The sequence below is a fragment of the Lissotriton helveticus genome, chromosome 1_1 (assembly GCF_964261635.1).
Source record: "Lissotriton helveticus chromosome 1_1, aLisHel1.1, whole genome shotgun sequence".
Lineage (NCBI taxonomy): Eukaryota > Metazoa > Chordata > Amphibia > Caudata > Salamandridae > Lissotriton > Lissotriton helveticus.
The window spans coordinates 1948068715-1948082891 of record NC_136057.1 but is presented as its reverse complement, the minus strand read 5'-3'; the positions used below and the strand labels follow the sequence as shown (position 1 = coordinate 1948082891).

The 14177-nt window shown below is 43.3% G+C and overlaps 1 protein-coding gene across 4 annotated transcripts in view; it reads left to right on the top strand.

Moving 5' to 3' along the window:
• The window catches only part of LOC144755198 (coagulation factor XIII B chain-like), a 603405-nt gene that overhangs the window by 295291 nt on the left and 293937 nt on the right, over window positions 1-14177 (top strand). For 3 of the 4 annotated variants that reach the window (XM_078643896.1, XM_078643888.1, XM_078643878.1), the window contains one exon: window positions 10397-10600. The exons of the other annotated variant lie outside the window; for it this stretch is intronic. In XM_078643896.1, the coding sequence (XP_078500022.1) occupies window positions 10397-10600 (204 nt within the window). The remainder of the gene's footprint in view (window positions 1-10396; window positions 10601-14177) is intronic. 4 annotated transcript variants of the gene reach the window in all.

Here is a 14177-nt window from a genome sequence, read left to right as displayed (position 1 = left end):
AAGGATACAGTGTTCCAAAATATTGTGCACCTAATCTTTGTTTCCTTGAAACTTGATCTGCAACAAAAACCTTCCTGTCAGTAAAATGTCAGACGGTGAAGAAGAAAGGGAGACAGCTAGAATAGCAGCTCAACTCCTAGCGGATGACACAAGTCTCCTGCAGACCGACCCGGATGCAATACTCATCCCGGTCAACATAAGAAAAACTATAACTCTTAAACTTATAGAAAATGGACTGACATCGAGAGGTGGTACAGTCATATTTGTAATTGAGGCACATGAATATCGGCAGAGGTATTCTATTCATGGATAAACTTTCCAGCAGCAAACGCTGTCACACGTGAATTCCACTATTACAAAGTAGAGGAACCTCCGGATGAGTACACTCCATTCGAGGAGGTGGAAATCCCATTAAAATACCAAGAGCACCTGCTATGGTTTAAAGGCGCCCTAAAACATAATAATCACATCACCAGGCTCGGTCCACTAGGTAGACCAGGAGCAACGTGGCCGGTTCTAGCCAGCTACACACCACATCCAGACATCGAAAAAATGTCAATACCAGAACTTTTAGTCCACCTAAAAGTACTAATTAAAATACATAGACAATTAGTCCAATATGTAATGCGTACTTCAACAGTCCAACCAGCTGTTAACATTCCACAGATGACCCCTCATCAGGGGAACACAAACAAAATTACACCACAGAACATACAGTCATGTCTGGGTAAAGTACCCATAAAACGGGAACAAATTCCATTCTGGTTAGCACAAAAAATCACTCAAATAGAGGCAGTATTTCCGGATACTACCCCTATTGAGAAACACAGAATTCTGACTATCTGTCTTCCAATGGGGATCGCACCACATGTGGAGGATTGTGACACTTGGGGCACAGTCTTTGCTTCCATTTACACAAAAACACATGGGTGTCGATTCCGATCCGGTAAAATGCGCTCCGAATCGTCGTATAAAGAATTTTTTCCCCATACGAATCGTACCCGTAGACGTCCCGTACGTACGACGAAGTACGATCCGTACCAGGTGCCAAACTCCGTACGAGTTTCACTCGGAACCGGCTGTACGCGACATCACTATGGTTCGCGGCTGGTTTTTACGACCCAGCAAGTACGATTCGTGTCGGGTACGCGCCGTACGACCCTTTTCCTACGGGAGCCGAAAACAGTCGTAAACGCAGAGTTCGCGCCGAAACAGGTACGGAACGCCCCCCCGGGTACGGCACGTACCCCCCATGATTGCAGGGGTACGCACCGTACCCCTGTGATCATGCGGGGTACGTGCCGTACACCCAGCGTACATGGGGTACGCACCGTACCCCTGCGATCATGGGGGGTACGCGCCGTACGGTGTGTAGGTGATCGTGCGCTTTTCCGTACGAATCGACGTGTACCGTACGAATCGCGTCCGGGTCGGCCGATCGGAATCGTCCGGTCGTACGGCGTCCGTACGAGTCGTACGGAAACGGCTCCGGATACGATTCGTACGGACGGGGATTTTACCGGATCGGATCGACCCCTTGGTGTTCCGTCCATGGCGGTAATACCAGATGTGCTAAAACTGATTCAAAATGAATACGGTCCAGAACCAGCTTTAACTCTGGGTATGAAATTACTGAAAGACTTCAAGCAGGTCTCAGCTTTATTGTTATACAACAAAAAAGCAGAAGCAGCATCTGTGGCGATCCTCCAGAAATTGAAAGAAACAGATATAGTAGAACAACCATTTGAACTTGCCAGAATCATAGAAAAATCCTATGAAGAACTAGGAAGAGATAGTTTGGGTGGGAAACCAGTAAAACCCCAACTAACTGAAAATCCTGAAAAAATATTTATTAAAAATAATCTAAACACTCCAAAAAAGAGCTGGGATGGAAATAAACAATCCACTCCCAAAGAAAAAAGATTCCAGTACAGAGGAAGGTCTCCTCGGCAGAGAGAAAGATCTCCGGACCAAGGACACATGTCTCCCCAGAGGGAGCCCTCTGAGAAAAGATACGACCTTGGAAATAGGGATAATTTGAAAAAACCTGATAGATATCAAGATATTGACACACGCCCCTCTCGATCTTTTCAGACTTCCTCGCAGAAATCGGAAAGAAGAGGACGGTCAGAACACAGGGAAGAGCAGGTCAAGTCCAAAGACAAGGAACCTGCTCATCAAAGTAAAAAATTACAATTTCCAAAAAAGAAGGTAGCCAGTATTAAAGTAATCAAACATGCCGAGGATCCTGAGGACACAGCTGAAAAACGGAGAGTGGGCTCAGACAATGCTAGACAGCGCAGCAGAAGTGAGCATAGCTCGCAAGATCCTGATGAATCATCTGGAGACAGTGGACACGAATTAATACATTCAGGTGGAAACTGCAGATACCAGAGTTAGCAAACCTCATAAAATATACAAAATAACATTACGTATAGAGGGAGATAAGACTAGGAAAATAAGGGGTCTATTTTGGGATAACCTTTCAAAAGGCTATGACATCCTTTTAGCTGAAAAAGACTGGCCACCAGAGTTTGTCAGGGAGTGCCCTCATGGCGAAGAAATGATTATGCCTGACTTCTCAAATCAAATTCCAATTCATAAAAAATATATATTTGCAAGAAAGTGGGCAGTAGCCCAAGCTCCTGCATTATATAAAAATCATGTTGGATGGGATGAGGACTCTCCTCCTCACAAAATTCAGATAAAAAGTCAACCAACTGCACAGAGGCAGTACCCAATTAAGCAAGAAGCTAAAAAAAACAGGTCAGGGAGATCTTAGATCAACTTGAATACCAGGGGGTGATTGAAACTTGCACCTCACAAATTATCCGTATTTCTAAGGTTGTATCTTTTCTCAGAGGGCTCCCTCTGGGCAGACTTGTGTCCTTGGTCCGGAGATCTTTCTCTCTGCCGAGGAGACCTTCCTCTGTACTGGAATCTTTTTTCTTTGGGAGTGGATTGTTTATTTCCATCCCAGCTCTTTTTTGGAGTGTTTAGATTATTTTTAATAAATATTTTTTCAGGATTTTCAGTTAGTTGGGGTTTTACTGGTTTCCCACCCAAACTATCTCTTCCTAGTTCTTCATAGGATTTTTCTATGATTCTGGCAAGTTGAAATGGTTGTTCTACTATATCTGTTTCTTTCAATTTCTGGAGGATCCCCACAGATGCTGCTTCTCCTTTTATGTTGGATAACAATAAAGCTGAGACCTGCTTGAAGTCTTTCAGTAATTTCATACCCAGAGTTAAAGCAGGTTCTGGACCTTATTCATTTTGAATCTGTTTTAGCACATCTGGTATTACCACCATGGACGGAACACCATGTGTTTTTGTGTAAATGGAAGCAAAGAGTGTGTCCCAAGTGTCACAATCCTCCACATGTGGTGCGATCCCCATTGGAAGACAGATAGTCAGAATTCTGTGTTTCTCAACAGGGGTAGTATCCGGAAATACTGCCTCTATTTGAGTCATTTTTTGTGCTAACCAGAATGGAATGTGTTCCCATTTTATGGGTACTTTACCCAGACATGACTGTATGTTCTGTGGTGTAATTTTGTTTGTTTTCCCCTGATGAGGGGTCTGCTGTGGAATGTTAACAGCTGGTTGGACTGTTGAAGTCCGCATTACATATTGGACTAATTGTCTATGTATTTTAATTAGTACTTTTAGGTGGACTAAAAGTTCTGGTATTGACATTTTTTCGATGTCTGGATGTGGTGTGTAGCTGGCTAGAACCGGCCATCTATATGCAAAACCCAGTAGGAATAATGCGTCATATTAACATATAGAGACTAGTTTCACTTAAAATGTAGGCCCCAGCTCTCGGCTGACGCCAGAACTGTTATAAAAGATTCGCGAGTCTATATCGGCATATACGCAATTGGCATGCTACATTCTGACCAGGGTCCTGCTTTTAGCTCTCGAGCTTATGGGGAGACCATGACCAGCATGGGCATTGCATTGCGGTAATCTTATCACTTCCTTCCTGAGGGAAACGGGATGGTGGAAAGAAAAAACCGAGACATATAGCAATCTATAACGGCAAAGGTATTAGGTTCGGGGGATGGGCGAGACAAACATTTAACAAGTGTCCAACGTAGTCTTAACAATCTGCCAAGAAATTCTCTAAAAGGTTTCAGTCCGTACAAACTATTGTTCGGGACTAGAATGCATATCCAGGACCTCGATAGTCAGACTTCAGTGGTAGAAAGAAAATACTTTGATATCAAAGATCGTTTGGCTATTTTACAGGACTTAAATGAAACAAGAAAAGACCTGAGCAACATAAAGTTGAAACAACAGCCAACAGCCACTGAAGAGAAACCACCTGTCCCAGCAAGGCCTGTCTGGATTCCAAAGATTGGGGATCTGGTCAGAGAGAAAATCGCGGTGAAGAAGGAATTTGGGCCTTCCTACAGAAAAGCAGTACCTGTCTTAGCTGTCAACGGAACAAGATCAGTTGTACTACCGCCTCTTGCTGGTAAAAAGGAGAACCGAGTTGTATCCATCGACCTGGTTAAACCACAATCATGTGGCCAATAATAAGTAGTAGGCCAAGTGGACTCCCAAGAAATAGCAGAACACCAAAGTTTGCTACAATACAAGAGGTTCAAACTGAGAGACTAATCACATTTGATAAACCTACAGTGAAACAACAAGGACTATGCAACAAAGCCATGGAACATATGCCTCTTAAAACCCCAATTGCAACAGTTCGTCAAGAAACACCTGTCTACAACGATGTAGCCACAGACTATGCTAATGAAACGAAGAAAATTCCAAAAGCAAATAAAAACCCAGAAGCAATTCCAACAATTGACAGAACTGCATCAGGCTACTTCATCAATTTCGATGACTTCTCTGAGGATCCAAGCGAACCTGAGGAACAGCCAACAACAACAAAGACTTTTAAAGACAAAGCAAAAGAACTCTTTCATCATCTCAAAGAAACCTATCTGATTTCTCCCTGGATTGAATTTTGGGTGGTGCTAGGTGTACTTTTCCTCCTGCTTTGGCTCATCATGGTACTATGCTTGGGACACTTCATTGAGAGAAAATATATTACAATGGACACAGCAAGCCAGAACATCAACTTGGTCCTAAAGCCACACAAGTCTTCACACATCGAGAAAAGAGAACTATCATCAGTAAATTTCACAGCCAATCCGATACCCGGTGGGGTAGCTTGGGACAAAACTGATTACGAAATATATGGTCCGGTCGAGCTCTTGAAGTATCCACATCAATTCAAGGTTTCATTAAGTGACTTTGTAAAACCGAGCACATTCTCTGATGATTGGGACTTTGAAAGTATTAATGATATGATGTCAGACTTAGTTATGTCAGCAAAATTTACAGAACATGATTATTTACAGGGTTCATCAAATTATGAACAGATGTACTGTTACAATCACTATGCTAACCATTATTTGCAGAAATCTCCTCAACCTAGAAATGTTTTTAATTATAATCAATGGGAACATTGTGCAACTCCACCAAAAGACAGTTCAAAACCATTTTATAATAAATTCCCATACTTCTCAGGGTTTAACACAAGTGATGCAGAAACGTTTTATTTCAAACTGTTAAATAAGACAGGAATGAAAACCATGCTGACAAACACAAAATGAATCTATTCAGAATTTTTTTTTGAAAAAATGAATACATTTGGTTTTGATTTTTGGAAAAATAATATTGAAACGAAAACCCTCTGGGGTACCAGAGATTGGCAGATCCAAGGTATAGAATCATTATTTAGAGCCTGCATGATCCCAAAACAAATTATATTCTTGAATGACACAATTCAACAGACAACCTGTCTTGGCCTAGCCAAAATTAAAGACTTGAATAAACCGTCCATTCCAAAGCCAATACCTGACAGTAATAGCACTACAGATGTTGAAATAGACGTATCCCATATTTTTAACCAAAACAGAACACATCCTGATTGGAAAAAATGGTTGATCTGGCCCACAGACACAAATAACTGTCAAGATAGATTCCTGAACAAAATACAGGGGTTCAAATTGACCAGGCCAGACCCTAGATACTCCCAGAGACAACATCCAGGGATAGTAACAACATACAGTGTAGGAAAACTCTGCCTCGAATGGCTACAGACATCCACACTGGCAGAAATTAAGCAACACTTGACTTTACTTAAAGAAGGTGCTGACTTGTGTGATTTCATACAGGGACCACGCAAACAGCGTCAAAAACGTTTCATTGCGGCCTCTATATATGCGGCATACAACGAAGCTTGGAAAGAAACTCAAATTGAAACAGCAGAAAAAATACGGGAAATTGACCGTATCAATTTGGAAAAATCACTTTCTGTTGTGGACAATGGGTTAATGACTCTGTCTTCCAGAATATATTCACTGGACAGTATTGTATCATCTGCTATTGATATAATAGAACAGGACTTACTGATGTTGCAACACGGTCAGTCTCAATTACGTTCTATTGTACAGCTTGGCTGGACGTTACAAAATCTGCGTTCAGGCTACGTGCCCTGGCGTTTAATCAACACAACGTCATTATTCTCTATCTTTAACCTTACTGATACACAAATCAGCTTGGCTCAAAAAGGAGCAGAATATACAATTCTGAGCATTGAAAAACTCGAAAGATTACGATTGACAATGTCAGAACGACCTGTCATTGAATGGATAATACACGGAATCATAACTATTCCGATAACGACTTTCCAATTTCAATACTGCCAAGAGTATATACAGGCAGGCCAGTATGAAAGGTTGGGTAAAGGATACATTAAGTCATCATGGAAATTACCTTACACACACATGTTATAGTGAAAAAGGACAGAGTGTATTTCTTAGTGGTAATAATTGTAAAAGATCACTAAGTGGTATACTTCTGTGTCAGGGTATAAATCTACATGGGGCCTGTGAGGGGACTTCAAATAACCTTTCATGCCACCAGCTTTGCACACCTGCAACTCAAATAGAGCCATTCTTTAGACGGCTTTCTAACGGGAGCTACATTCTAATAGTGGACCACAGATGTTGTGGCTTGGTGCCAGGAAAAGCTTATCTCGTAAGCGTTTCGTCCATGGTCATTTGCTGTATGCAAGTATTGTATCCGAACGACACTCCAGACAGGGAGGGAAAAATTTGGCCCATTGTGAATATCTCTTCTATTCGAATTGATACTTTAAGCAGAATAAAGTCTGTTCTTCTACAGACGCCTGTGCCCTTGACGTCATCGAAAGAAACGTATGATCTCCAAGTTGCAAGGACAACGGCAGAGATACATACATTATTATCAACAAATTTCCCCTTACATTTCTCGGAAATGCTAAGCCAAATCTTGAACATGTCTGATACGAATGGTATCCCGCATGTATTTAAGACAATTTTTTCGGGACTGTTGACACCCTTCAAAGCAGTCCTGGGCATTTTTCCTAATTTTGTCCATTCGATCTTTGGCGGCCTTCCACTCCTGTTGGGACTCGTAGCAGGCATTTTATTTTTGATCCTCCTGCTTCGCTATGGCAAGCCATGTCACAGACAAGACTCCAGCGACAATGGAAGAAACGATCCTAGCTATAAGCTATCGGCACCGCATAACTAAAGTCCTTGGATTAGCCCGGCTAAGAGATCTGAATATGACCTGGTTTCTTTCATTCAGACCCATCTGGCAGAATTGTATCTTACCTGTGTTAAGAGGTATGCTGTGCGGAGAAGAATGCGTGTTGGACACCTGTCTCACACTACTATCAGAAGTACCATTGGATACAGATACTTTGCTAAGTACTGTAACGGCTCATGCATCGTGTTGTCCCCAGCGGTTACCTATCCTGATGACGGCATTCGTGGAAACTTCACCCCTGCGATTAAAGGGTAGTGAAGTACAGGATGAGAGAAGCATCAACCAGGTACGACCTTCTGTAAGCAATGCTGATCAATACTTCGATGAAAGCAATCATGCTCAAGACTGCATGGTAGCGACATTTTCCAACTTGGTCGAACTTTCACCTGAAGCGGTAAACTGTTTTTTTGAAAGTCTGTCTGAAATGATGTTCTCCCCCGAACAGAAAGAATAACTTTAAAGCAAACGAGCACACAGCGTTCCATGAACTCTGAATTCGGCCTTCGGCTTTGATAAACAAAAGCTACTGAAAATATTTGGAACTGTTTTTTCTTCTTCCCCTGAAAACGAAATTATTTTTTCCCCGGGAATCGAAAATATTTACCTTTTTTTTTTGGCACATTGTACTCTGCTTAAAGTAGAACTATTCTTAGAGAACAGAGCTTCTATTTTTAGGAACTCTAGAGACAATACATTACCTCAGCCTCTAGCATATTTACAAATATCTGTATTTATATGTGATGAAATGGTCTCGCACTTTTTTTTCTGTATTAAGAGCCACTTCATGTGTAATTTCGCAAAATCATTCCGCTGATATATATGCATAATGATTACTCTGCTTGAAATACGTACTGTACCTATACTCATTTTTCATGTATTTCGCATACGCCATTTCAAATGCAAAAATATGTATTTTGGGGTGGATCGGTATACACATGCACCGTTAGATATGTTTACTATTGCTTAGTTTTAGTAATTATGGACATGAATTCGTGGAGTGGGTGTAGTGTGTTTATCTAGGATCCTGAATCGATATTTCTATTCTTTGCCCTTGTCCGGTTATAAATCAATAATATCCCTACAACGGCATAGAAACCCTATTCATAATTCAGTCGTAGCGCATGCTGTCACATTAAGCAAGCCTACTCCTCCAGCCCCCTAGAAAGCACACCGAGTTCTTAAACAAATCCAAGCCTCCAGCAACCTGGGAAATCCCCGCTGCTTTGTTTTGATTTCGTCCGAGAACTCCTGTAAAGCACTGTAAGAACGACCAGTTCTTAGTGACATCTTTATTGACGTCTTATGTCCAGCCTTACGTCAAACCCGGCACCTTTCAGGTATAAATATACCAACGTTGCCTTAAGCAAAGACACGGTGGTGATGAATCTGGAGCAGCTACTACTTGCCCGAGAGCCCAGCTGATGCGAGAGCCCCCGGACGCTGTCCCTCCCTTTTGACGCGCTGAGAAAGACGCTGTCTTTTCTCCTGCCGAGAAATCCTGCCTCCGGCGTTTCCAGCCCACCCTTGCGGGTGACTGGGATATCGAGTCCTGAGAGAGAGAGATACCAACCCTCCTGCCTTCTAATACCCAGGTACTGAACTGACTAAACCCTTACAGAGAATTCTTGAGTCATATTCTTGGCAAAACAAACTTAACTTAAACTGCTACTTACTTACTCCTTCCCACGTATTAGGCTTAGGTCAGGTACACCGGGGTAGGCGTAGTTAGAAGCACCAGTTGAGTACGATTAGTAAATGTATAAATGTATGTATCTATTTTATCCATTTTAAAGTATCATATGGCCAAGAAACCATATCAATGCTTTTACAGTATTATTTTATAATCCTGCTTTTACTATATGCACTTGACTTAACTTTAAGTATTGCAATAGTAGCAATTCATTTCTCTTGTATGAGGAAGGAGACTGCTCAATAAATAACACCTTTTATTGAAAACGCCCGTCTCTCTTTTCTCTGCAATCTGGTGAAACTAAGTACGCACTTATTGACTGAGTGAAATAGCTGTCTTTTGTTTTCACACGACTCTAGAGATACACTCTTATTCAGGGAGAGCAAAGTTGTCATGTTTTATGGTTGTCAGAAACTAAATCCCTTCTTGTCTATCCAGGGAGGTTAAACTCCTCCTCGCTTATTCGAGAAAGTTTCTAGTGAACTCTGAGCTAGCTGGCAAAAAACTTAAGTCTAATATAATCAGTAGAGACCTAGATAACCTCAGTCCTACGTCTACACTACTGAAGACATTATTCCAATGCGCAGAGCCTATTGGGACTATAGGAACTACACTACAATGTGTGCAACTCAATATTTTGCACTCAATTATTTGTCTCCGCACCACATTACACAACCCTTTAATTCCCCATTACGTCCCAAATTTGATTTCCTTCCCTGCCAGTAGACTCCCCAAAATCTGAAATTAATGCCAGTGGAAAGACTCAGTGTGAAAACTACAAATGGTAAATGAGCTGGTGGAGCCCTGTTTCACTGTCTGTACCTGATAATGTATTAATCCTGAGACCAGGAGTAGCAAGGAAAGTTTTCAGGATTAACAAAGAGCAAGTTAGGGATAGCAACTGCTATCTCTGACAAGGGCTAATGATCTCCATGCCATATGGATCAAAAGGGAAGCCATATAACATTAGGGAGCACAAACGGAAGCTTCGATTTCACTACAAATTCTCAATGTCCCAGGAAATAAGTGAATATCCATTTGATTAGACGGATGAATAACAATGTACATTGTGTGTCATTGGTTTGACAGAACCATGCACGGCAAGTCCTGAGGAAATGGCAAAAAACAACATAATACTTCGATGGACGGCCGACAAAAAATTATATATGGAGCACGATCAATACATTGACTTTGTGTGCCTATCAAGGGACTACATTCAAGATAAAGAATCACCACCATTCAGAATAAAATGCAACCGAGGAATACTGCTGTACCCCAAATGTATCAAGCAAGGTGAGTATAGTCTGTGACAATTAAAATCAAAACAGTAATGCTTAATTTTCAATATTTCGGTCGTTTTCTATTTATGTTCTAATAGTTTAGTTAGTTTTTAGAGAAGATCCTTTGATGTCATTGTGGTTACAAACTCCAAACCAGGTTACATTTTTGTTTTTCTATATTGAAAATGTAACACGTTTTGCTTAGGGAAAGCTACAGAGGCGTAGCTATCAACCGTGCAGCAAGTGCAGTGCCACCAGGGTCCAGAGGTGTGACGAGCCCTCTGCAGACCCCAAGTCTAGCTGTGTTTATTTTACTGTGACTAGGAAAGCCATTTCTCTTTCTCACATTAGAGCTAATTGCATCTTCTCTACGCCCTGACAAGCTAGTCAGTTGTACTACTGGAAGCAGTGCAAGAAGAATCTTTTGGAATTGTGTGTTTACCATTCAGTTCTTGGTTCAGTGTTTGGACAAAATATTGAATAAAAATATACTGTGAAACTGAAATATTGTGTGAAGAATATCCTGATATGAAAATATCATGGAAATAAATATCAAAAGTAAGAATATAGGCGTCTATTATGATGGCGTGCGGATCGCCCCTGCCGGGCCGGCAGTAGCCACCGCTGGCCCGGCGGGGGCCACCTGCCCGCCATCCATGCCGCCATCCATGCCTGATTGACCCCCCGCCATATTAGTATGACTGGGGGATCCGTGGTGGACAGAAAGACCGTCCGCCGCATATCCGTCGGTCAACTCGTTTGACCGGGCGGAAAAGGGGCATAATATGGTGGCGGTGTCTGCAGGCGGTGTCTGCATATTATGATGGTGGCGGAGATCGGCCATCCATGGAATGTTGCTGCCATGGTAAGGCATGCTGTTTTTGCTTTGTTTCTATGGTTATTTTATTATGTTTTTTGATGTATGTAATTAGAGTTGTGTGTTATTTATTTTGCACATTTTTCATTTCTAAAATATTTAACTTCATTTGTAAATATTATAACTTTTTTAAGTATTAGAAGGGTTTTATGTTGTAGGAGTGAGATGTTGGGGGCCTTGCTTGGAGCCGATGGAGTGAGCTGCAGAGCCGGCGAGCTACCAAGGCTTTGCCGCCATACAGTCTCATCTGATTAAATAAATGTCCTGCCGGCCCCTAAGAAGAGCAAGTGGGGCCCAGTTCGAACCTTCTTGCATTGGTTGGGGCCCGAGACAACCAGGTGTGCCTTCCACAGCCTGGCAGTTGTGAACGAAGCGCAACCATCAGATGGTAGCGATCGGGTGAGGGTTTGACGGTTTGTCAACTGGAGCTACACTCATGTGAACACAACATGGGCCTGTGTAGGCGCCACCCCCTGGATCTAGCTGCTGCTTCCTGGTGCTGCCCGGAGCTGGGGCCCTCTATTGCTGTTGTAGCTGTTGTGGTGCGGCCTGGGATGGGTGTGGCCCTAATCAGAGCCTGACCACCTGGGGAGATGCAGTGCAGAGTCATCAAGGGCCACGACATCTGGCTCAGTGGCTGCCAACTTGCTGTCCGTGCAGCACTCCAACAGTGCCCATGGTTCTGAAGGACTGGGTGAGGTGGTCAGTGAGCCCAGCTGCTTATGGCTCTTCAGTACATTGTACCCAACGCAAGGGGCTCCCATTGCAAATAAAAGACAGGGGGAGAGGTTCTCCTGGAGGCACCAGGGTGCTCAATGGGCCCCTGAGTGCATATTGCCCCGTGTGAGGAGGCCACTCTGACACCACTGATTGCCATGAGGTGGTGTGCTGCCTCCCTGCCCATCCTGAGTGGCCTGGTGGTGGACACGGCCTGGCAGTGGGATGCAACTGACAAAATTGAAGGGGCAGAGGGGAATACTTGGCAGACATCTTGTTCACACTAGTGACACTGACGAGGCCCCTCCAGCACTGCTCATGAGTCCCCTACCATACTGGATGCTATAACAGCAGCTATCAAAGACACCACGGAGGCTCTGGAGTCCAAGATGGGTGCTGTGATGGCTGACCTTAGAATCCTCCAGCACGACCAGTGAAAACTGGCGAATGCATAGCGACTATGGAGCGCAATGTCAGTGACATGCAGCCCGCGGTGGAGGGGCCTCACAACTCAAATGGCAGATGTGATGGAGCGGCTGCATACTCTAGAATACAGAGAGGACAATACAGAGGACAGAGCACGAAGGAGCAATATCCGTACAGTGACTGAAATAGGTCCAGATTGTCCCTCCCCCTTCTTTGCATTGGAAAGAGCTCATAGGGTGCTGTTCCCCACCCCCAACAGGGTTCTCCACCATATCTGGTGGTGGCACGTCTGTTTCATTTCTAATATTCTAATTTGTTTTTGTTGGGATGGGGGACTGTTACCGTACTAAAGGTTGTTGCTTGAGTCCAGACAGCTTCCTGCATGCACTGTGGAGTGGGCGCTTGCTTTTTTTGGGGGGGGGCGGTGTTTATAGGGTTGACTTATGCCTGGGTGTGCTTCACGCTGGTGCACTCACACGCTGTTGCTCTCACTTCACAGGTACACCCACCGCATATAAAGTAATGTCTTGGAATGTTAAGGGGTCTAACTGTATTTCCATGTTCTTCAAGATGCAGGCATACCTGAAGAGACAGGGGGTCCTCATTGCCCTTCTGCAGGAAACACATTTTAAAGAGTCGGAGGGGCTGGCATTGCAAAAGCGCTGGCAGGGTCACTTAGCTTACACAACTTATTCAGCATTTGCTAGGGTGGACTTTATTTGGGTTGAATCAGGGATACAGTTTCAAATTCTGGAGGAAAAGGTGTATAAGGAGGGTCGCTAACTGGTGCTTAGTGGCAGTCTGGGTGGTAAGCACCTTATGCTCGTCAACATCTATGCTCCCCACAAAGTCCTGCCCAGATTTGTTTTTATGCAGTTCCCCTTTTCCTGGCTCCATATATGATGGCCCCCATAATTATTGGTATGGACTTTAATTGTATAGCTGATCCTGCTTTAGATTGGTTGCACCCGCCCTTATGGGACTCCCGGCACCTGTGGACTGCCAAAAGGTTCCCCAACTGTATCTGCCATTGGAGTTTAGTGGATGACTACTCCTTTCATGCTCATCTTCATGACCTACATTTCAGAGTTGACATGTTTCTTTGCACCACAACAGTCCATACACAAATAGTGCACTAGGAGTATTTAGCTTGGACTCTGCCCAATCACAAACCACTTCTTAATACTGTTGCTTGGGCATCTACTTGCCCTTGAAATTCCCAGCTGTAGGCTTAAGTGTGAGAATCTGGAGGACCAGGCATTTTGCAAGACTGTGGAGTAGGAAATACGCCATTACTTTGCAGTGTACGGAAGGTCTACTGACTCTATTTTGGTATGAAGGGAGGCTTTTAAGATGGTGATTCTAGGACACTGTATCACCCATGTGGGGGGAGTTCAGCGGGCTTTACAGAGTGAGATACGGTGCAGGAGCTTGCGCTTTGGTTGTGCGAGCGCTGTAGATACACTGACCGCTCAGTACATGATGCTCTGCTCATAGTCAAGGAAAAACTGGCAACCCTCAAGGGGAAACTCCGTTGCTTTTATTATAGAGCATACATGATTAGAGCCCA